This window comes from Anomaloglossus baeobatrachus, chromosome 7 (genome assembly GCF_048569485.1).
Source record: "Anomaloglossus baeobatrachus isolate aAnoBae1 chromosome 7, aAnoBae1.hap1, whole genome shotgun sequence".
In the NCBI taxonomy this organism is placed as follows: domain Eukaryota; kingdom Metazoa; phylum Chordata; class Amphibia; order Anura; family Aromobatidae; genus Anomaloglossus; species Anomaloglossus baeobatrachus.
Window position 1 is genome coordinate 260,448,049 of NC_134359.1, and position 24,804 is coordinate 260,472,852.

General features: G+C 43.1%; 1 protein-coding gene across 1 annotated transcript in view; it reads right to left on the reverse strand.

Annotated features, from left to right (window-relative positions):
- The window catches only part of BAIAP3 (BAI1 associated protein 3), a 335,128-nt gene that overhangs the window by 8,516 nt on the left and 301,808 nt on the right, over positions 1-24,804 (reverse strand). Inside the window, exons 23-32 of the mRNA XM_075318086.1 lie at positions 24,601-24,744; positions 23,059-23,154; positions 21,257-21,472; positions 20,073-20,141; positions 18,151-18,230; positions 12,274-12,382; positions 10,760-10,831; positions 6,918-7,001; positions 2,527-2,647; positions 2,224-2,347 (exon numbers count right to left, since the gene is read on the reverse strand). Of these exons, the coding sequence (XP_075174201.1) occupies positions 2,224-2,347; positions 2,527-2,647; positions 6,918-7,001; positions 10,760-10,831; positions 12,274-12,382; positions 18,151-18,230; positions 20,073-20,141; positions 21,257-21,472; positions 23,059-23,154; positions 24,601-24,744 (1,115 nt within the window). The remainder of the gene's footprint in view (positions 1-2,223; positions 2,348-2,526; positions 2,648-6,917; positions 7,002-10,759; positions 10,832-12,273; positions 12,383-18,150; positions 18,231-20,072; positions 20,142-21,256; positions 21,473-23,058; positions 23,155-24,600; positions 24,745-24,804) is intronic.

Sequence of the window (24,804 nt, forward strand, 5' to 3'; positions counted from 1 at the left end):
CATGGGAATTCAAAGAGGCCTGGATGTCCAAGGAAGATAGTAATGATGGATGATCACAGAATACTTTCCTTAGTGAAGGAAAACCCATTTACAACATCTAGTCAACTGAAGAAAACTCTCCAGGTAGTAGGTGTTTCACTATCTAAATCCACCATAAAAAGAAGTCTTCATGAGAGCAAATACAGAGGGGTCACCACAAGGTGAAAACGATTAATCAGCCTTAAAAATAGAAAGGCCAGATTAGACTTTAACAAAAAAGCATCTAAAGAAGCCGCCCTGTTCTGGAAAAGCATTGTATGGATAGATGAGACCAAGATCAACCTGTACGAGAATGATGGGAAGAAGAAAGTATGGAGAAGGCTTGGAACGACTCATGATCCAAAGCCCAGCACATCCTCTGTAACACATGGCGGAGGCGGCGTGATGGCCAGACATGGAGGGCTTCCAATGGCCCTGGGTCACTAGCGTTTATTGATGATGTGACTGAAGACAGAAGCAGGTGGATGAATTCTCAAGTGCACAGGGTGATACGTTCTGCTCAAATTCCAACAAATGGAGAAAGGTTAATTGGACGGTGCTTCACAGTACAGATGGATGATGACCCAAAATATACTGCGAAAGCAACCCAGGAGTTTATTAAGGCAATTAAGTGGAATATTCTGCAGTGGCCAAGTCAATCACCAGATCTCAACCCCATTGAGCATGTATTTCACATATACTTAAAACAAGAGACCCACAAACAAGCAACAACTGGAGTCAGCGGCAGTAAAGGCCTGGCAAAGCATTGCGATGGTGGAAACCCAGCATTTGGTGAGGTCCATGGCTTCCAGACTTAAGGCAGATATTGCCTGCAAACGATCCTCTATAAAATATTTAAGATTAACTTTTTATTTATGGTAAAGTAAATTTAACCTATTGCTTTTGAATCCTTGAAATGACGAGGCTTGGTAGGAAAATGGTTCCAATTCCTAAATGTTTCATAGGATATTTTTTTTTAACCTCTTTAATTAAACCTGAAAATCTGCACTTCAATTGCATCTCAGTTGTTTCATTTTAAATAAAAATAGTGGCATGCAGAGGCCAAATCAAGAGGATTCGGTCACTGTCCAAATATTTCTGGACCTAACTGTATGTTTTATACAGTGTGTCCACCCTTGTCCTGTCCACCGCCATTAACTTGAGAACGGCGGCAGCTATAGGCATAGAAGTGGTGTCTAGGTATAGTAAAGTAGCCATGCGCTATGCAATGAAACCACCTATAGCGCCACCTGGTGGAAAACAACGGAGTTAGCATTTTTATTTCGAAAACGGAACGAGATAGAGAAAAAAGTGAATTAAAGTTGTAGGGCATCATCCAATTCAATACGAATCGACACCTTGCATACAGAAATGCTATGATTAGAACGTGTAAAATTCACAAGGCTGCGGACGTGAAGCGAAACCTCATGGAGACCTTCCTACAAGTCATTGGGTTGGTGGCTGTGTGGAGTGGCCTCCACGCTCACCTGACCTGACCCCATTGGACTTCTTTCTGTGAGGTCACATCAAACAGCAGGTGTATGCGACCCCTCCACCAACATTGCAGGACCTACGACGACGTATCACAGATGCTTGTGCAAACGTGTCACCTACCATATTGCACAACGTGCAGCAAGATACAGTATGCGGTCCAGAGTCCAGATGTGCATTGCAGCTGCTGGGGGCCACTCTGAGCATCAAAGTTAAATGAGCGCCATATGCGTGACCAGCATTCAATGTTTTGGGGGGGGGGGGGGGGTGTCATGGGTTTCATATCGTAGCATTTCTGTATGCAAGGTGTCTATTCGTATTGAATTGATGATGCCCTACAATTTTTTTAATTCACTTATTTTCTCTATCGCGTTTCGTCTTTGAGATAAAAATGCTAACTCAGTTGTTTTCCACCAGGTGGCGCTATAGGTGGTTTCATTGCGTAGTGCATGGCTACTTTACTATACCTAGACACCACTTCTATGCCTATAGCTGCCGCCGTTCTCAAGTTAATGGCGGTGGACAGGGTATGGGTGGACACACTGTATATGCATGTGTGCCTAATGTGAAAATGCATGTAAATGTGTTTGTATACTCAGGGGTGAGGCATGACGGAGGGTCCTAAACACGTCCTGCACGTGGGTACTTCACTGTCAGTGTTCCAGACCTGGATCCTTATAAAAAAATAAAATTAAAAAACCCTTATATACTCACAAGTAAAAGAGCTCATCGTACACCGGGTGTAAAGTTTTGGCTTTAACTTGTGTCCGTTGTCCTTTTACCATCGGGAAAACATGATGAGGACAGAGCTCAATGATGACGAAGGGATCACTAAGACCTGTAGAAGCAGAAAGCTACATTTATATCCCGTCCTTACAATCCCCACTCCCCTACAGGTCTATGTACAGATGGAGGTCGGAGCTTGACTGATTTCCATCTCTCATAATGAATAGATAACACAAATAGGAGTCCACCGGAAACACTCGAGTAATCACTCCACATGTTGATATTCCTCACCATTTGCATCGAGAGCGATGAGATCGGCGGCGTGCAGCACCTCCACATACAGCTTCTGCTCCGAGGTCTCGTAATAGCACTTGACACTAATCCTTCCGTATTTACTATGCTCGGCTGATCTCTGAAAAACATTGTCACGTAATTACAGAACGCTGTTCACATTGATAGTGTTCGTCCCACTAAAGCTCCCTTCAATCTAAAACAATGATTGTGCTCCTGTATTCTGGTAACAAAAAGCTATCACCGACTCACAGAATAGGTGATTAATAACTTAAGGCCCCGTTACATGCAACGATATATCGTGCGATCGCACCCGCCCCCGTCGTTTGTGCGTCACGGGCAATTTGTTGCCCGTGGCGCACAATGTCGTTAACCCCCGTCACATGTACTTACCTCCCTAACGACGTCGCTGTGGGCGGTGAACATCCTCTTCCTGAAAGGGTTGGACGTTCAGCGTCACAGCGACGTCACACAGCGGCCACCCTATAGAAGCGGAGTGGCGGAGATGAGCGGGACGTAACATCCCGCCCACCTCCTTCCTTCTGCATTGCCGACGGGACGCAGGTACGGTGTTGTTTCGTCGTTCCAGGGTGTCACACGTAGTGATGTGTAATGCCTCAGGAACGACGAACAACCAGCGCGCAGAAGGAGGAACAACATTATGAAAATGAACGACGTGTCAACGAGCAACGATAAGGTGAGTATTTTTGCTCATTCACAGTTGTTCGGAGGTGTCACACGCTACGATATCTCTAACGGCGCCGGATGTGCGTCACAAATTCCGTGACCCTGACGATATATCGTTAGATATATCGTAGCGTGTGACGGGGCCTTTAGATCAATGGAGGTCCAACTACAGAGACCCCCACCGATCACCAGAATGGGGCACTTTCGTTCACTATTTTAATAGGGGGGCAGTGTTCTTGCATAATGATATTTTTATAATAGCAGAAACGTAGTCAATTTCAACCTTAATTTTCCAAAGTATATATATAAATCAGCAAGGTCTTAAATCACATAAATCTCCTAGGAGACACTAGTATAAAACTTAACATTTAATACATAATTTAAAAAGTGAACAGGGTCACTGAACAACGTGACATACTCAAACACAAAAAGATAAGTGGTGTTAGATCACAGCCCCACACGTATTAAGCACACAGGTGCGCGAGCACACCATCTTACTCAATACCACTGTCAGGCTATTCAAGAATCAACACCACACATCAATGACACATTCATATGTCTATATGAGAGGTAACCCCCTGTTGAACTATTCTAGGAACTAACCACCTAATATAGGGGTACCCAGAGATAGAAGGGGGACAAATCTCACTCAAAGTAGCGGGCTATATTAATGCAGCAAACCTGGAACTCGACTGTCATAAATCGAGTAGACTTGTATCCTTGATTTGTTAGTGCATTATTGGGTAAACTTCCATCAAAATAACACATAACTTCCGACGCGTTTCATTTATATTCCTCAGGGAAGTTATTAATCCAAATTATAGGGTAATACCACCATCACAAAGGCAGGCATCCCCGGTGGAACCTCAGTGCTGGACCAAAAGTCAAGTTCTACAAGTCCTGGTGCTAGGCCACATCAAACCGCCCATCTATGAACGCACACAAAGCACGTCCTCCACCTCTATTCCGTTCAGAAAATGTGCCGCGCAACATGTATTAAATGTTAAGTTTTATACTAGTGTCTCCTAGGAGATTTATGTGATTTAAGACCTTGCTGATTTATATATATTCTTGCATAATGAGTAACTAAACCCTTTTGATGTGTTCTTTTCTTCATATTTCATTGCCTTTTTCATTACAGGCAGATCAGGTCTTGAGACCTCCACTGATTTCTCAAAACCCATCTTAGGAGGTGCTCAGGAGATAGGAGCACATTCACAGCCCGGAGTACATATTCAATAAAAAGTATAGGCAACAAAGCATGTGCTTTGTATTGAATGTGTACCCCAATGTGTTTTCACTCCTGTCTCCTGAGCGTCACACCTGGATCTAAGCACCCAGGCCCCTCTGCAATCTATTTATTATAAGGCCAATGAAATATTAAAAACATTATGAAGGTTTAGTCAGTATTTAAAGTAGTTACCCAGGACTTAAGGGTGCTTTACACGCTGCGACATCGCTAGCGATATATCTTCGGGGTCACGTCGTTAGTGACGCACATCCGGCGCCGTTAGCGACATCGCAGCGTGTGACACCAATGAGCGACGATCAACGATCGCAAAAACGTCAACAATCGTTGACACGTCGCTCCTTTTCATAATATCGTTGGTGGTGCATGCCCCTGGTTGTTCGTCGTTCCTGCGGCATCACACATCGCTATGTGTGACACCTCAGAAACGACGAACATCTCCTTACCTGCCTCCACCGGCAATGAGGAAGGAAGGAGGTGGGCTGCATGTTTCGTCCGCTCATCTCTGCCCCTCCTTTGCTATTGGGCGGCCGCTTAGTGACGTCGAATGCACCTCCCCCTTGAAGGAGGGATTGTTCGGCAGCAACAGCGACGTTCCAGAACAGGTATGTGTGTTTGACACTGCCGTAGCGATAATGTTCGCTACGGCAGCGATCACCACATATCGCACCAACGACGGGGGTGGGTTCTATCGCTCGCGACATCGCTAGCGATGTCGCAGTGTGTAAAGCACCCTTTAGGCAACGGGGAGTTGGCTGTCAATCAGCATCATGTCGGTAGTCACACCCCATCAAAAGAGTGGAGCACAAGACAAGCCACTTCTCTATATATCTGCCATTAACGGAAGCCACTGGGATCTGCGCCAGTCAGAAGAGGCAGGTAATTAGCAACTACCTGCCTGACAGTTTCTAGGAACATAGTTAATACAATAAATAGTCCTGGATAAACCCCTTAACCGCTGCTCCATTCATTCTTTAAGGACTATTTGATGTAGCTGAGCATTATACTCTGCTTTATCCAGTTGGGGGTCTCAACGGTCAAACTCATGCAGATCTAGAACTTAACAACTATCTTCTTATTACAGGAATACCCCTTTAATGTTGTAATTATACAGTATTTCTTAAATCAGTTTATTTATTTTTTTAGATTTCATGGGACTAATAGACTTGCCTACAACACTCTGCATCTGCTTGTCCCTTTGTAAGGTCTCCCTGGCAATCATTCACATATCTCCACCAACTGGTCATAAAGAAAGACCTTCCCCTCCTTTGTATAAACTGTCCCTGGTAGTCAATCAAGATCGGAAAACCTCCGATCCTTCCCACTATGCAGTAACATGCTTGATTAAGTCTATGTTTTATTGGTGTTTTTTGTGTTATTCTTACTGTGTCGACACAGCCCTGTTCAATGTCTTTCAGGAGTTAATGTTCTTAATTTGGCCAGACATGGCTCCCTTTTAGTGTGTTAACTCGTGTTTGTTAATTCATTGTTTTCTGCCAGACTCATGGGAGACGTCCATTGTCTGAGGTTGTGTATTGCTAAGTTAATGTAAATCCTCTCTGTCTACCTCACTCAGAGGAGAATTATACAAGAGAATTAACTTTCCGTATTGAATTGCCACCCAATAAGAGCACAGCTTTATTCCACCAATCCTGTAAGACCACCATACCATGGGATGAGTGCTCGGGAGATATTAAATTGGGACTGATTGGGTCACCAGAGGGTTCTTTTGCTACTTGGCTTCAACCTAGGGGTTTCGGTCCCAATTGGAAATCCATTACCCAGCCTAGGCACTTCGACGCCGGAGAGGGGACCAGAAACTGGATAATATCGTGCAAGAGTACAGCCGAGGATTCTAGGTTTTGGCTAGAAGAAGCCCAGGTTAGAGATGATTTGGTTACCTGGCTACTGACTTTGCTATGCTCATGAAGCTTCCTACACTTGTCACTATCCTGTTTTCGGTGGAGGCCTGCTAAAAGCAAGGTGCTGCTGGTTTGGGGTATGTGGCCCTGGAAGCTCCGAAGGCATGATTGGTCTACTCCCTGGTGAGCCAGTGGAAGGGTGAGACTCTGTTGCATGTTACATCGTGTGATTTGCATGGTTTTATATTATAGGCCTTTGACTGTTGGGGATCCAATAAAGTCTAATTATTGTGGTTCCCGTACCCTGTGTTCTCTGAGTAGTGTTCTGCTTACCGGTAAAGAGGTCGGGCGTTCAGTTGGGATGAGCCCTGGTCCATGCGGTCTTTCTAAAGGCGGCCGGCCCAGTGGACGAGAGCACCCAAGTGTCTCTACACTTACGTCTTAGACACATTCATAAAAGTTGTGCCCAAATTGTAATTATATTTATGCCAATTCTATCAGTTTAATTTTCAGCGAGTCAAAAGAGGGTGACACTACAACTCCCAGCATGCCCACTAATACGAATGTTAGTATCTTGTGCCTAGCATTATTACCTGCTCCTTAATGTTATCCAGATAGTACTTTTCGATAAGTTCACTTGTAGAACATTTATTCAGACGCAGCTCTTCTTCCAAAAACTGAAAGATGGGAGAAAATCAGATCGGTTATTAACATTTCCCTATTATAATTGTGGTCTATAATATTATATTTTAGAATGAAATTTGTGTTTGACGTTGATCCTTGGCTATCAAAACTGCTAAATATACCAATTTTTAAAAATTTTATCTAAAAAAAACATGGAATAAAAAAATAAAAAAAAAAGGACCTCTGGGGCAGTGCAAAAAGAAGTCTGAACCAGTCATGATCACTTTGCAAATTATAGTCCAGTTTTAGCTAGAGGATTTCTTTAAGAACATAAAAATCAGACGTCAAAAAAGTGAAATCAAGTTTAACAAAAATAAAGAAAAATTCCCATTAAAATAAAATGTAAAAGTAGATAAACATGAAAACAAAAGTTGGATATTTCTGCAGTTGGAAAAGGAAGTTAAAAAATAAAGATACAGTTAGGTCCAGAAATATTTGGACAGTGACACAATTTTGGCGAGTTGGGCTCTGCATGCCACCACATTGGATTTGAAATGAAATCTCTACAACAGAATTCAAGTGCAGATTGTAACGTTTAATTTGAAGGTTTGACCAAAAATATCTGATAGAAATTGTAGGAATTGTCACATTTCTTTACAAACACTCCACATTTTAGGAGGTCAAAAGTAATTGGACAAATAAACCAAACCCAAACAAAATATTTTTATTTTCAATATTTTGTTGCGAATCCTTTGGAGGCAATCACTGCCTTAAGTCTGGAACCCATGGACATCACCAAACGCTGGGTTTCCTCCTTCTTAATGCTTTGCCAGGCCTTTACAGACGCAGCCTTCAGGTCTTGCTTGTTTGTGGGTCTTTCCGTCTTAAGTCTGGATTTGAGCAAGTGAAATGCATGCTCAATTGGGTTAAGATCTGGTGATTGACTTGGCCATTGCAGAATGTTCCACTTTTTTGCACTCATGAACTCCTGGGTAGCTTTGGCTGTATGCTTGGGGTCATTGTCCATCTGTACTATGAAGCGCCGTCCGATCAACTTTGCGGCATTTGGCTGAATCTGGGCTGAAAGTATATCCCGGTACACTTCAGAATTCATCCGGCTACTCTTGTCTGCTGTTATGTCATCAATAAACACAAGTGACCCAGTGCCATTGAAAGCCATGCATGCCCATGCCATCACGTTGCCTCCACCATGTTTTACAGAGGATGTGGTGTGCCTTGGATCATGTGCCGTTCCCTTTCTTCTCCAAACTTTTTTCTTCCCATCATTCTGGTACAGGTTGATCTTGGTCTCATCTGTCCATAGAATACTTTTCCAGAACTGAGCTGGCTTCATGAGGTGTTTTTCAGCAAATTTAACTCTGGCCTGTCTATTTTTGGAATTGATGAATGGTTTGCATCTAGATGTGAACCCTTTGTATTTACTTTCATGGAGTCTTCTCTTTACTGTTGACTTAGAGACAGATACACCTACTTCACTGAGAGTGTTCTGGACTTCAGTTGATGTTGTGAACGGGTTCTTCTTCACCAAAGAAAGTATGCGGCGATCATCCACCACTGTTGTCATCCGTGGACGCCCAGGCCTTTTTGAGTTCCCAAGCTCACCAGTCAATTCCTTTTTTCTCAGAATGTACCCAACTGTTGATTTTGCTACTCCAAGCATGTCTGCTATCTCTCTGATGGATTTTTTCTTTTTTTTCAGCCTCTGGATGTTCTGCTTCACCTCAATTGAGAGTTCCTTAGACCGCATGTTGTCTGGTCACAGCAACAGCTTCCAAATGCAAAACCACACACCTGTAATCAACCCCAGACCTTTTAACTACTTCATTAATTACAGGTTAACGAGGGAGACGCCTTCAGAGTTAATTGCAGCCCTTAGAGTCCCTTGTCCAATTACTTTTGGTCCCTTGAAAAAGAGGAGGCTATGCATTACAGAGCTATGATTCCTAAACCCTTTCTCCGATTTGGATGTGAAAACTCTCATATTGCAGCTGGGAGTGTGCACTTTCAGCCCATATTATATATATAATTGTATTTCTGAACATGTTTTTGTAAACAGCGAAAATAACAAAACCTGTGTCACTGTCCAAATACTTCTGGACCTAACTGTAAATGTGAAGACTGTGATTGGTTTTCCCCGCACAGACCTAAATTTTGCATATGTACTAACAAGCAGGTGACAATGGGTCCGTCTGTGTTACAGTTAATTGCTCACAAGGACTGAAAATGAATTTGGACATATACAAAATGGTAAAACTACAACCCGTCCTGCAGAAACCAAACGTAAAAAAGAAAAATGCTGCAACACCAAAAGTGACTCTGTAGTACTAAAGTATAGAGAAAACAATACCTTTTTGGTATCGCCATATTCAGACCAACCCTTAATAAAATTTAGCTTTTATGCATTATATCTATGCCAAAAAAGTAGCAAAAGTTTTGTACAGTGTGTCCACCCATATCCTGTCCACCGCCATTAACTTGAGAACGGCGGCAGCTATAGGCATAGAAGTGGTGTCTAGGTATAGTAAAGTAGCCATGCACTATGCAATGAAACCACCTATAGTGCCACCTGGTGGAAAACAACGGAGTTAGCATTTTTATCTCGAAAGTGGAACGAGAGAGAAGAAAGTGAATTACAAAGTTGTAGGGCATCATCAATTCAATATGAATCGACACCTTGCATACATAAATGCTATGATATGAAACCCATGACCCCCCCCAACACATTGAATGCTGGTGACGCATATGGCGCTCATTTAACTTTGATGCTCAAAGTGGCCCCCGTCAGCTGCAATGCACATCTGCACTCTGCACAGCATACTGTATCTTGCTGCACGTTGTGCAATATGGTAGGTGACATGTTTGCACAAGCATCTGTGATAAGTCCTCGTAGGTCCTGCAATGTTGGTGGAGGGGTCGCATACACCTGCTGTTTGATGTGACCTCACAGAAAGAAGTCCAATGGGGTCAGGTCAGGTGAGCGTGGAGGCCACTCCACACAGCCACCATACCCAATGACTTGTAGGAAGGTCTCCATGAGGTATCGCTTCACGTCCGCAGCCTTGTGAGATTTACACGTTCTAATCATAGCATTTCTGTATGCAAGGTGTCGATTCGTATTGAATTGATGTTACCCTACAACTTTGTAATTCACTTTTTTTTCTCTATCTCGTTCCGTTTTCGAGATAAAAATGCTAACTCCGTTGTTTTCCACCAGGTGGCGCTATAGGTGGTTTCATTGCGTAGTGCATGGCTACTTTACCTAGACACCACTTCTATGCCTATAGCTGCCGCCGTTCTTAAGTTAATGGCGGTGGACAGGATATGGGTGGACACACTGTATACTAGTTATATATATATATATAATATAAAAAAACAACAACAAAGAAACAAACGAGGGTAACAAAATCAAAATCATCCTGCAAATAAAAGTACCTCTCATTCAGCTTCAGCAACAACAAAAAAAGGGAAAACCAAAGTTAGGAGTTTTGGGTTGAGTCAGTGACAAAAATGAAGAAAAACTGCTGGGCCCTGAAAGCTCAAAATAAGCCCAAGGGGTTCAAGTCAGTGCAAGGTATAAAAAAAATGGTTATAAAGTTACTCAGCTTTATATTTAGACTTTGAAATATTCTTGTACAATGTACGTACGCCGAGCCCTGAGTCTGAGCAATTATTTCATAATTATGGTTCTTCTCCGCGAGCAGAGAATGTGACGTTGATCTTTGACAAACCGTGTGTGCGGCTGCGGAGCGCGAACTGCCGAATTACAAAGATGGTAATTAAAGTCAATCACCCTGTAATCTCCGTTCCGCAAGGTGTCCACTGGTAACCCCTGTCCTTCTGCGTGGAAAAAGTCTACGAGAGCCTGTCAGAAAGAGAGTACTCATTAGTAAGACGGACTGTGCAGCACGGGCATCTTCCCCGGCGTCTCTCCAGACAGGTGCCTTAACTCGCTGCCTGCCGAACTGGTCATTACAGTGTCTGCCGCCTCATCAAAAGAACCACAGGGAACCTATGGGATGTCTGTGTCTCGTTTTTAAAGATCTATCGCTTGGTTTAGCAGCATAACATAGGGGCAGAGACCTTGATTTCAGTGATGTGTCACTTACTGGGCTGCTTAGTGTAGTTTTGATAAAACCACAGTTTAATCAGCAGGAGATTATCATTACATGACTACTTGGCGTGCTGTATAACTGTTATATTTGCAGCAGAGAAATGCTGTCATTTTGATAAAATTCATGTTTTCTCTGCTGCAGATGTAGCAGTGAGGCCGGTTGCGTTGTTTTGACGGGAACAGGTTCCGTCACAAATGTAGTACAGTTCATTTATTTACAGTGGAAGCGCGACACCATGTGGACAAATACGGGTACTGTATGAAGCACACAATAGCATAGTGCCGCGCTTCCACTGTAAATAAATGAACTGTACTGCATTTGTGACGGAAGCCGTTCCCGTCAAAACAACGCAAGTGTGAAACCGGCCTTATACAGCACGCCAAGTAGTCCTGTAATGATAATCTCCTGCTGATTAAACTGTGATTTTATCAAAACTACACTAAGCAGCCCAGTAAGTGACACATCGCTGGAATCAGGGTCTCTATCCCTACATTATGCTGATCTCAGATGGGAGAGCAAAAACCTGGTGACAGATTCCCTTTAAGAGATGTGATTTTCCCAATAAACCTCTACTTTATGCACAACACGTTCCAGCGATTAGATTGTACTCAGCAGACATGGCAGTCACCGTGAGGCCCAGTGATGACTATGGACAATGGAAAATTTAAATGGGATTGTCAACTACCGGAAAACCTCATCTTAACTATGGAAAAAAGAAAAAAACAACACATTTTTATCCCAGACTGCGTTGTCGGTGCTGTGTCCTCCAGCAGTCGTGTCACCCTGCAGCCAATCGGTGGCTGTTAATTGGCTATAGCCTTTCGGTATGGTGTGTGACGCTGTAATACAGCCCTATTCTACCATCTACTATAAAGCCACATTGGAATCCCTGTTATATGCATTATTCTGCCTCTGTAACATTACTTTTTGCACTTTTACTGTATTATCCATGTACTGTAACATATCTAGGTGTCTAATCACTGTACTCTGATATCAGCGTGTTTATAAACCCTATACTGTGACATCACCGTGTATATTATTCCTGTATTGCGGGTCTCTGGTCCTGAAATAGGCATATATGACTTGGTAAGTTTGGGTCAGGAGACCCACGGGTCAGTTTGGGCATTATGGTCCGTATATAGCCTCGGACTGAACCTGGCCTGATGAGTTATGGCAATAGGGAGTTACTTACCTCCAGTGTATAATAAAATCGTCCATAGAACTCGACAGACACTCCCCTATTGGAGTCCACGGCATCAATAATGAATTTCAGGAGGAGCCACCAAAGCGCTTCAAGGACCCTATTGTAAAAAAGGATGATAATGGAAGGGTATAATGAAGAAATGGTGACATGTACAGTGTTCTGGGGTCTAGCGTTCTACCTGCTGACATTACTAAAACAATCAATACATATTCACTAGTGATGAGTGAGCACTACCATGCTCAGGTGCTCAGTACTCATAACGAACAGATGGTGGGTGGACTGGATGGGCACGACTCCAGTACCCAATTACTCAAGTACCCTAAGATTTCCCAGAAAAATACTTGAGTTTCCCATTAAATTCCATTATACTCAAGTTGTGCCCAAGTAACGAGCAAACGAGCATGGTATCCGCTCATCACTAGTTACGAGTACAGAGCACCCGAGCATGGTAGTGCCCGCTCATCACTAGTTACGAGTACTGAGCACCCGAGCATGGTAGTGCCCGCTCATCACTAGTTACGAGTACTGAGCACCTGAGCATGGTAGTGCCCGCTCATCACTAGTTACGAGTATAGAGCACCCGAGCATGGTAGTGCCCGCTCATCACTAGTTACGAGTACAGAACACCTGAGCATGGTAGTGCCCGCTCATCACTAGTTACGAGTACAGAACACCTGAGCATGGTAGTGCCCGCTCATCACTAGTTACGAGTACTGAGCACTTGAGCATGGTAGTGCCCGCTCATCACTAGTTACGAGTACTGAGCACTGGAGCATGGTAGTGCCCGCTCATCACTAGTTATGAGTACTGGGCACCTGAGCATGGTAGTGCTCGCTCATCACTAGTTACGAGTACTGAGCTCCCGAGCATGGTAGTGCCCGCTCATCACTAGTTACGAGTACAGAACACCTGAGCATGGTAGTGCCCGCTCATCACTAGTTACGAGTACAGAACACCTGAGCATGGTAGTGCCCGCTCATCACTAGTTACGAGTACTGAGCACTTGAGCATGGTAGTGCCCGCTCATCACTAGTTACGAGTACTGAGCACTGGAGCATGGTAGTGCCCGCTCATCACTAGTTATGAGTACTGGGCACCTGAGCATGGTAGTGCTCGCTCATCACTAGTTACGAGTACTGAGCTCCCGAGCATGGTAGTACTCACTCATCACTAGTTACGAGTACAGAACACCTGAGCATGGTAGTGCCCGCTCATCACTAGTTACGAGTACTGAGCACCTGAGCATGGTAGTGCCCGCTCATCACTAGTTACGAGTACAGAGCACCCGAGCATGGTAGTGCCCGCTCATCACTAGTTACGAGTACAGAACACCTGAGCATGGTAGTGCCCGCTCATCACTAGTTACGAGTACTGAGCACCTGAGCATGGTAGTGCCCACTCATCACTAGTTACGAGTACAGAACACCTGAGCATGGTAGTGCCCGCTCATCACTAGTTACGAGTACTGAGCACTTGAGCATGGTAGTGCCCGCTCATCACTAGTTACGAGTACTGAGCACTGGAGCATGGTAGTGCCCGCTCATCACTAGTTACGAGTACTGAGCACCCGAGCATGGTAGTGCCCGCTCATCACTAGTTACGAGTACTGAGCACTTGAGCATGGTAGTGCCCGCTCATCACTAGTTACGAGTACTGAGCACTGGAGCATGGTAGTGCCCGCTCATCACTAGTTACCAGTACTGAGCACTGGAGCATGGTAGTGCCCGCTCATCACTAGTTACGAGTACTGAGCACTGGAGCATGGTAGTGCCCGCTCATCACTAGTTACGAGTACTGAGCACTGGAGCATGGTAGTTGTCCGCTCATCACTAGAGATAAAAACCAAACTCCAACGATACATCATACATAAAATCTATAGGCCCAAGCTCTGGTGACCTGTGGCTCAATCAAACACTCTATCCAACAAAGAGTGAATGTTATAGATTGCAACGGCAAATGTATGTAAACTTAAAGGGTATGAACACTCGTGGCTATTGTTCCATTGTATCTAAGCACAATAGAGAGATGATGTATCGGTCAGACATGGCTGGCACAGTCAGTGGTGGCTTTTCTTCAGGTCAGAGATCTCTGTTTAGAAAGTAAGTTTCCTCAATCACCCACATTGGTTCCAGAGCTGTCTTCTCAAGCAGCTGACGTGCAGGTTTACCTTTCTGCTCTCCTCCCAGCCCAATGCTCTTGTCTCTCCAGCCTCAACACACTTTCCTGCTTTAGTGTGGTTTCCTTCTTTGTCACACAGTAGGAACCAGACCACAATCTAGATTATGGTCAGAACACAGGTATACAATAGACTACCAAAAATTTATTAGATATTAAAAAATCCAACGGATCCAAAACGTGAGAGAACATGCATAAGGGCACCTTACGCGTTTCGAACAACAAGTAAAAACAGGTCCTTAATCATAATCATATGATTAAGGACCTCTTTTTACTTGTTGTCCGAAACGCGTAAGGTGCCCTTATGCATGTTCTCTCAAGTTTTGGATCCGTTGGATTTTTTAATATCTAATACATTTTTGATATTTTAATATACTGGATTGTGGTGCTAGGTCCACTCTTCACTTCTTCTCAGCTATGTACCAGCCTGGTTGGCCTGGAGGACCACGTGCACCTGCAAGTCCTGGAGCGCGGTTGCCTATGGTAAGCTGAAGTCTCATTACCTTTTTTCGTACACTAGACTATGTCTGATTTCCGTGCCTACTGGAACACCACACTGCATTGTCTGTGCCTCCCTGCAGTCCCCACAGTAATATTAGACTACAACCTCTTATGGATTGACATCCGAAACCACAGTTACCTCTTCAATTTTGAAAGACCATACTATGAGGCCCATGTCCTAACTCACCACTAGTCCCCTCCTAACCCTAAGTAAAACCACCACCAGGCTGCTTATGGGACTGACGTAGATGGCAAAACTTTATATTTGGCTGTCAGTCCTTTATACTGGGGCTCTATCACTGCTTCATTTAAACTGGGAATACGGGACCCGAGTTTTTGTGATCATTGGGGTCCCAGCTCGCACACACTAATCACCTATCTTTTCTTTAACATTTTTTTAATTTAATTTCATGCAGTTCACAAAAATACTTGTTCTCAAACGAACTTTATAAGTCTATATTGACCCTAAAATGTAATATCCCGATAGATAAATAAATATATTTTTTTACCTGGTGTAAATTTCGCTGTTCTCCTGAATCCGGCGTTGTTTTTCTTTTGTTCCTGTGCCTCAGCATTTCTGAGATATGGCCCCCTCTTCACTTTAAGTAAATCTAGTCTTTTTGCAAACATGGTTGTCCTATGGATGCCAGCATCTCACCCTCTCTTGCCAACCTATATACAGTATATATTGTGGTGGGAAGAAACCTTTATACATACCTTATACCTTGGACAAACCCTTTTTGTCATCTATAAAATGGTACGGTAGGTATATAGATGACTTCACATTATGATTTGGCGCATGGACGCCAATATCTGCCTTCAGATTTACTTTGTCATTTAATGATTGTATGAATAACAACCAACTCAATTTTCAGTTCAAAATGGATATGTATTACTGCACCCTTTTTTTAATACAAAGCCCATTAGTGTTAGCTTTATGTTACATGCCGAGAGCCACCATATCCCCTACACTATATGCAATCTAAAACTGGGGGAATTTATTAGGGCTCGATATCTCTGCTCCACTGATGAAAGTTTTCTTCAGGAGTCTCTATATATTAAAAAACATGGTTAAACGAGGTTATTCACACTTAAGGTTAAATAAAGAACAAACCATTGAGTTTAAAAAAAAAAATGGGGGTCTCTATGTTGGAGAAACAGGACAGACACTGAGAGCAAGAATGAGATCTCCCCGCCACACAATTACAGACAAAAAAAACAACAATTACCTGTGGCCAAACATTTCTGTCCTCCAGGACACAACATAAACCATATGAAAGTTGTCATTTTAAAAGGCAACTTCAAATCACAGAGCCATCGCAGGGTCTGGGAATACAAATTCATTACAATGTTTGACTGTAAACACAGGACTCAACCTGTCAGGAGGATTTATGACTCACTACCAAATCTGAGGAGTCTGCTCAGAGACTGTGAGGGCAACAGACCTCTGATCCTACATGGATATTGGGACAATAAAACTTTCATACCACTAATCAAAGCTAATTAAGGATTCCCTCTCTAAGCTTACAGGTAAAATATATTTTTGTACTGTATCTTTTTTTTCTCTCTAAGCTTAGGCTTTGTCTATTTAAATGTCCTTTTATTATACCTTCCCTCTGCTCTGTTTGTGTCTATATATTTGTGTTTCTTCAGATATTTTCTCATACCATGCCTGATGAAGAGACCTGAGATGTCTCGAAAGCTTGCTTTATAGCATCCGATTTTAATTTTATTTTAGTTAGGCATTAAAAGGTACACAACTACAAAACTATAATTTTGTTTTTCTCACTGAGAGCAATCAATCAATTTTCCACTGGCTAACACGGTACCAAAACTTTTTTCTTTTTACTGTTTATATACGCACACATATATACACAGCCCGCAACCTCTATATTATCATTATGAATTGTGGTATGTGTTAAAGGGGCCCAATGGGACTCTTTTCACCCAGGGCCCACAAAACCTGGAGCTGGCCTTGGGGGGACCAAATGAGATTTATGAAAGTATATGCTTAAAGTTAAAGCTTTCAATAACAAAATGGGGAGAGCTTATAAAACAATAACTCTTTCATCACTTGTTGCACCGCACACATTGTATACCAAGCGATTCGCAGATCTTACAATAAATACTATATAGGGTGCACCACATGTATGTTTTGCCTATGAAAAAGGACTACTGCTGGTCCGAAACGCATAAGCTTCATATGTATCTATAATTTTTTATTTCTGTGCACTGGGGCTCCTAATTATTCACCAGTGTTGTAACTTATGTATTACCTATGAATAAGAACTAGGCTGGTCCGAAACGCGTAAGTTCGTATGTATCCATCATTTTTATTTCCTAGAACTGGGGCTCCTGTTTATTCGCCAGTGTTGTAACTTATATATTACCTGTGAATCAGGAGTCCTGGTCTGAAATGCGCAAGGATCATATGTATCCATGACTTTTATTTCCGAGAACTTAGGCTCCTATTTATTCGCCAGTGCTGTAACTTATGTTTTACCTATGAATAAGGACTAATGCTGGTCCGAAATGCGTAAGGTCATATGTATCCATCATTTTTATTTCCGCGAATTGGGGCTCCTGTTTATTCACAAGTGTTGTAACTTATGTATTACCTATGAATAAGGACAAGTACTAGTCCGAAACGCGTAAGGTTCATATGTATCCATTTTTAACTGGCAATATTCCATTTTACTTCAATGTATTTTTTTTTTGTCGGTGCTGGATTCCAAACTTCTCCTGTCCTCGGTTTTTTTTTTTTTTGTTTGTTTTTTTTTTTAGCCAAGGGGGTGTGGTTCTCCACTCTTATCCATAGTAGTTTTATTGAGGATCACACCCAGTTGACTAAGAAGACTAGATTTATACCCAGGGAAAAGGGGTCCATTTCTCAGGGATGGAGAGGACTAGGAACAAAAGAAAAACAACGCCGGATTCAGGAGAACATCAGCAATCACATACTTATTTAGTGACAGGTTCTCTTTAAATTGATGTGCTGTTACCGTATTAAAGGCACATTTATAGGGATGAACACATGAGACCATCCTTTTGCCATCATCCATCATTATATGACACTAATCGCTGAATATCTGATGAACATGACGGCATAGGGAGAGTCTTCGGGTAACACATCCCCCAAATTTACCTCTTTGACTCATTACCGTGACACACGAGACGCTCGGCTCTTACCTGTACAAGTTTTCCTTCACCAAGGTTTCACTTAGTATAATTAATTTGTCATCGAGATATTTCATTAGGGGAGACACAGCCTGGAAAGAGATTAACCGCCATATGTCAGTGATTAAAATGACAGATAAATTACCAATGTTCCAATGGATGAGCCGTAAAATCCAAATTAATTCTGATGATTGCGGTAATTATTCCCATATTTGTGGAGATTTCCATAAACATGATTGTGATTGCGCTGACAGGTGCTAAAAATACAGCACAATGCTCCCAATTCTTACACATCGCAAGGCGAATGCATCACTTGGACCGAAACGCAGCCCCGTTCATGTTATATCATCGTGAACATACAGAAAAGTAATGGTGGCAATTAGCATATAGTTCCATAAGTTGAAAAAATACTTGATATATCTAGTGTATTAGAATTTAAAGGGAATCGGTCAGCAGGTTTTTGCTATGTAAGCTGAAGACTGCATGCTGCAAGGGTTAACACATAGAATTCAGGGATACCTCCCTTGTCAAGATCCAATCTGTTGTTTATTTGCTGTTTGTTTAAGCAGCAGGACCATTGCTCGGGCTACAAAGTCACGTGCATGGCAGTCCGACATGCCCCTTGCTGTGATTGACACCTCACTGTATGTACAATCTCTATTGAGAGCCTGGTGTGGGCAGGGACAGCTCACTAGGCTTTGCTACATGACTCATGAATGCAGCCAGCAATCTAAGTGATACATCACTGTATTCAGGATCTCTTTGCCCTCATCATGCTGCTCTCAGATAAGGTAGTAAAAACCTGCTGACGGATTCCCTTTCCTAGAGATAGACAAGAAGAGCCACTGTCTGAGCGGGGGCGCCACATCTTGTATTTTTTTAGGGTGCCAACCTCCGCAGCTAGGCAGTACCAGATTCAGGCTATAATTTTAGGGACTCACAGGATCGGTGGTGTGTTGCGTGTTGCGTGTATCTTATGTGTCCTAATATACATTTTTGTTGGTCTTTATTATCAATAACAATTTTTGTATACAATTTAATTTTTCTCACTGTATTTTTGTGTAGTTTTTAATAATATATCTTCCAAAGTATTATTTTAAGGGATTTTTATGTTGTATCATGCTCATTTTGAGATCTTTGCTCTGATGGTAGAAAGTTGTGTTGTCCACTAATTCTTTATTTTAAAAAAGGGTCAAATATTTTATGGAGTTAAGGAGGAGGGGCCCTGAGCTGTGACACAGAGGAGGAGGAGGAGGGGCCCTGAGCTGTGACAGAGGAGGAGGGGCCCTGAGCTGTGACAGATGAGGAGGAGGGGCCCTGAGCTGTGACATAGAGGAGGAGGAGGGGCCCTGAGCTTGACATAGAGGAGGAGGAGGAGGAGGAGGGGCCCTGAGCTGTGACATAGAGGAGGAGGAGGGGCCCTGAGCTGTGACACAGAGGAGGAGGAGGGGCCCTGAGCTGTGACACAGAGGAGGAGGGGCCCTGAGCTGTGACACACAGGAGGAGGGGCCCTGAGCTGTGACACACAGGAGGAGGAGGAGGGGCCCTGAGCTGCACCACACAGGAGGCGGGGCCCTGAGCCGTGACACACAGGAGGCGGGGCCCTGAGCCGTGACACACAAGAGGTGGGGCCCTGAGTTGCGACACAAGAGGTGGGGCCCTGAGCTGGGACACTGAGGAGAATAATCAGCGAGCAGCGGGAATAAAAATAGGAGCGAAAATTGGCCACTTTTGACCTGGAGACAAGTCCTCTTTAAAGCATCGGTAAAATATACATCCTTGAGGTGTATACGGCTAGTCACCTATAACTGAAGATTGTTAACAATGTATCATTATGGACAAAACCAATTTTTTTTTTATCAAACATGTATCTTGATTTCATCCTATGCAGTTGTCAGACATCTTTACCTCTGCGCCTCATCACTGTACCTCACCTCATCATTCTGGATGGAGTCCGGTGACAAACTTATGTGTTGTATGTATTTCTTTATATCTCCAATCATCTGCAGACACAGCAGAAATGTTATTTTACATATTGTATATACAGTAAACAGCACAAAGAGCACATTTTGCAGATAAGGGATGGCAATCCCATAGAGCGCTGGTGCTTATGCAAATGACCCCATAATTCCCATTCCCAAGCAGATCAGGGGCAATATGTCCCACTAATAAGTACTCAAGCGCTGGGGGGACAAACTGATAACTAAATCTGGTATGTAAGAGGTTTTGTTTTAAAAAAATATCCCTTTAATTTTGGGTGTAGCCCCATAATTTAAAGGGCCCCATACACACTAGATAGCTGCCGTCCTAATCAGTGGGCAGCTAACTCTCCTGGTTCCTCCGTACACAGGAACTCTCGAAGAAAGAGCTGCTGGTAGACTCCTCTGCAGAGGCTTACCTACCAAGATCAGTCTATACAATCCAACAGGCTGCCTCCTTCTCGCCCCAACATCATTGATTGGGGCAGAATCGAGAGGCCCCCATACACGTTAGGCTGTCTACCCATAGTAGCAACTTCTGACAACTTTACCTAACATGTATGGGTGTCTTGAGACTTAAACCAGCCATACACTTGATTTACTGTAGCTATTTAGCATCTCTGGCAGCTGCTTATCTCCTATAGGAGATGGGGCATATTGAAATCAAGCATGTCAAATCAATTTTACTCCATTATTTGCTATGGAAAAACTACTGGGAATCCCCCAAATGGGCCAATTATGCTGCAGTTTGAGGGATTGGCTGATGTTTATCTCCATAAATGCTGCATGTGCTGCACTGATCTTGGTACTGTATTTGTTTATTTTCATACCTTCTGCCAAAGTGGCTGGTTTCTAACGCTATTTGTGTACTGGTTATTTAGAAGCCCAAAGCTAGGGACAGATTTTTCTTACAGGTGTTGTCCACTTCCAGAAAATATTCATCCCCGACTGCAAACCATGTTTTTTTAAGTCTCTGACACTGCTACTGGTGTCCGGGATTGGCTGCAGTGGTACGTCAATAGACGATCAGTCAGTTTAGAGCCTGATAAGTCTAGGTAACCCAGGACCTAGGGAGGCCTCCTCTGGATCTGGATTGGATCGCACCAGATGACACGATTTCTATGACGTAATGGCGTTACCTTTTCTGTTAGATGGGAGATCATGTTCTTGGCCTCTCTCTGCATGTCTATATCGATATTCTGAAGCTGGGTGCTCAGGGTTTTCTGCACTTGCTGCTTCCCATCGCTTCCACTTGTTTGCTCCACTGCGGTCTCCACAGACTTCCAGTCTAGATCCTTCAGAACGTTGCCCATAAACTTACGCACATGCTCAATGTTATTCAGGATGATGCAAAGCTGGAGAAGAAAATCACTAATCAGGCTCTGGATAAAGTTCCTACTAACTATTGAACCATTTAAAAAGGTAAAAGACGGGGTTCCCTGCTCAGAATATCCCCCCATTAGCTAATAAAGTACATGGACCGTTGAGCACGGTGTGCCATCATATGGTGCCTCCTTGATGTAGTATATTCTGGAGCAAGACTAAAGTACGACTCCATAGGTGCCATATTTGGGATCCAAGTAAGGCCCCTTTGACCCTTCTGACATTCTTGTACTTGTTATATTTATTTTTAATGGATAGAACAAATTGAACCCATACCCATTAATATATGGGCAAGGTCAAATGTCCATTTTTTGCAAATAAAAACAGAGACATGTTGGGTTTTCATCCTTGGAAATCAAAATTACCCCTTCATGTCAATGGGTCAGTGAATAAAAAGGACCAACAAATGCAAGCCATCTATGTTATGCGGTTATGAACAGCTCATGAATATGGAGGACTACATGGCAGCAGATTTACTAGTCCTCTAGTGATAAAATCACTGTTTTATCAGCAGGAGATTATCAAAACTGCAACAAGCAGCCCAGTAAATGACACATCTCTGGAATCAGGCTCTCTGTCTACATCATGCTGTTCTCAGATTAGGTGACAGTTTCCCTTTAAGGCCATGTGCCCATGGGAGAAAGTGACTGCGGATTTTGCTGCGGAAAACCTGCGGAGTTTCTAGATTTTCCAGATAAAGCCGCGGGTTTACGCAAGTACAGACACTTCCCATGTTAGCCTATGGGATTTGGGGTGTGCTGTATCAATGCTGCGGTATTTGCGGCTGCGGAAAATGCTGCGTATTTCCCGCAGCCGCATGTAACTGCGTGTCAATTATTCATACGGAATTATCTGCGGAATTCCTGCTTTTGTACTATGGAGATACAGGCCGGGAATTCCACAGGAATTCTGCACGAAATCCGCACTGTTTCCGCAGGTTTACTGCAACATCTCCGCAGAAATACCGCAGCAATGGATAGCTGCGGACTCCGGGGAGTTGCTGCGTGAACCTGCATAAATACCTGCAGAAAAGTCCGCAGGTACGATCTCCTGTGGGCACATGGCCTAAGGCCCCTTTCACACATCAGTTTTTTGCCATCTGTCACAATCCGTTGAATTTTAATAAAAAACGACTGATGCCGCTGGATCCGTTTTTTTCTCATTGACTTGTATAAGCAACGGATTGCCTCACGTTTCATCCTTCATTCGACGGATCCGTCGAAAAATGTTTCTCCGTCGGACGGAGACAACGTCCACAGTAACGTTTTTTTGTGTACGTCGAAAAAAGTGACGGATCCGTCGCCGTCCGTCATTTGGTAGAATGGAAGCCTATGGGCGCAGGATCCATCGTCATCTCTCAAATGACGGAATCCGGTGACGGATTCCGTTTTTTTTAACTGAGCATGCTCCAAGTATTATTTAGCCCCAGCTAGTCGGATCCGTCGCATCAGTTTTGCCACAATCTGCAACGAATCCATCGATCCGTCGAGAAAACGGATTGTGACTGATGGCAAAAAAACTGATGTGTGAAAGGGGCCTTACTTGACCATTCACTTACCTGCTCTGTAACAATAGTCTGTGTTGTTGACTGGTGACTTTTATCAACTTTACGTTTAATTGCTTCTGAATAATATATCGCGGCTTTGCACATATCCTAAAACGTGAAAAACGCACAATTACATATCAGTTAATCATAAATCTAATAATAAACTAACAAAAAATATGTATGGTAAACAGATCTCCATGAGGAATTACCAGCTATAAACTATCGGAGGTTACATTTAATTTCAGAGCGATATTTTGTTAGTGTTTCTTAATTTTAGGGTTTGTAGGGAATAAATTTACTGTAGAAAATTTCCCTAGAAAATCAGCCAGAAACCACAAGGACATCCGAAAAATTTCAGTTAAAATTTGATGCAAAATTTGCAATAAAAAAGGGGAACCCAAATGCACTCAATGGCAATATTTGCAAGAAATGCAGAGCTAATTAGCAACTTATAGGAAACTGGTCACCTCTAAAAACATTGTTTACCTGGAGATGTAGTGGTAAGCTGCAGGTAAATAATTCAATCATGTCTGGCTTTATGGTACAGGGAGAAAATTAAGTTTTATTCTCCACACAGCCGCTTGATGTTAGGCCTCGTTAACACATCTGTGTCTCCGGTACATGTGATGTCTGTTTTCACATGTATCGGAGACACACACACGTAGACCCATTAAAATCAAAGGTCTTGCGAATATATCTGCGTTTTGACACAGACCATGTGTGCATGTGGAGCATACGGGTGTCTGTGCTCCACACGGCGACATGTCTGTTTTCTGCCGGCAGTACGGATGTCACACGGACCGCATACTGATGTGATCCATGTGACACGTCCTGGAGGAAACGCATGTCACTGAGAAATAAATGTATTTTTATACTTATCTGTCTCACTTGCTTCCGGGCCCGCTCATTATGCTCATGAATATTCACTGCACTGGCTCCAGACCCGGAAGGAAGTGAGACAGCAGCGCCGGAGACAGGTAAGTATAGAAATTCATGCTGTCCAAGTGCTATCCGGATGTCAGACGAACAGCACACGGAACACACACACACGGACATACGTACCTACACCACATGTGAAGGTGGCCTTAAGGGTACTTTATATGCTACGACATCGCTAGCGATCTCATTAGCGATGTGAAATTCTAGATCGCAAGTGCGATCTTTCGAGATTGCACATGCGCACATCGCTAATGAGATCGCTAGCGATGTCGCAGCATGTAAAGTAGCCTTTAGTCGTAGGGGTGGTGCAGGCAAGGGTTACAGTCACTGAAACTACACGGTGAGGGTGGCTATAACCACTTCCCGACACTTTGATTGACAGCCTGTTTTTATAGGTGACAGGTTCCCTTTAAATTGACATACTGAGGATAACTCTATTTTGAATATATACATATTTTTTTAGGAATATCAACGTTTTCTTTGTATTTTAGGTTTATTAAAATTACATTGTTTTTATTACTTTTAGTTCCTAATTTTCAGGATAGTATTCCTTCAAGGAAACACAATAATTAAATGATGCCCTCGGAGCCCGTGTACATCGGTTCCCCAACTTACATCAGAAAGCTGAGTCAAAAAGACAAAGGCCTCGGCGGAGTCCGGCCAGGCGAGCTGTGCCCAGAACTCTCGGATTTGTGAGAAGCATATAGTCATGTCCACCGCTGAGCTGCTGTGCTTAGAAAGAGAGTCCACATACTCAAGCTGTGCAAACGAGAATATACAGAAATACTGACAAACAACAAGTAAAATACAACAAATACA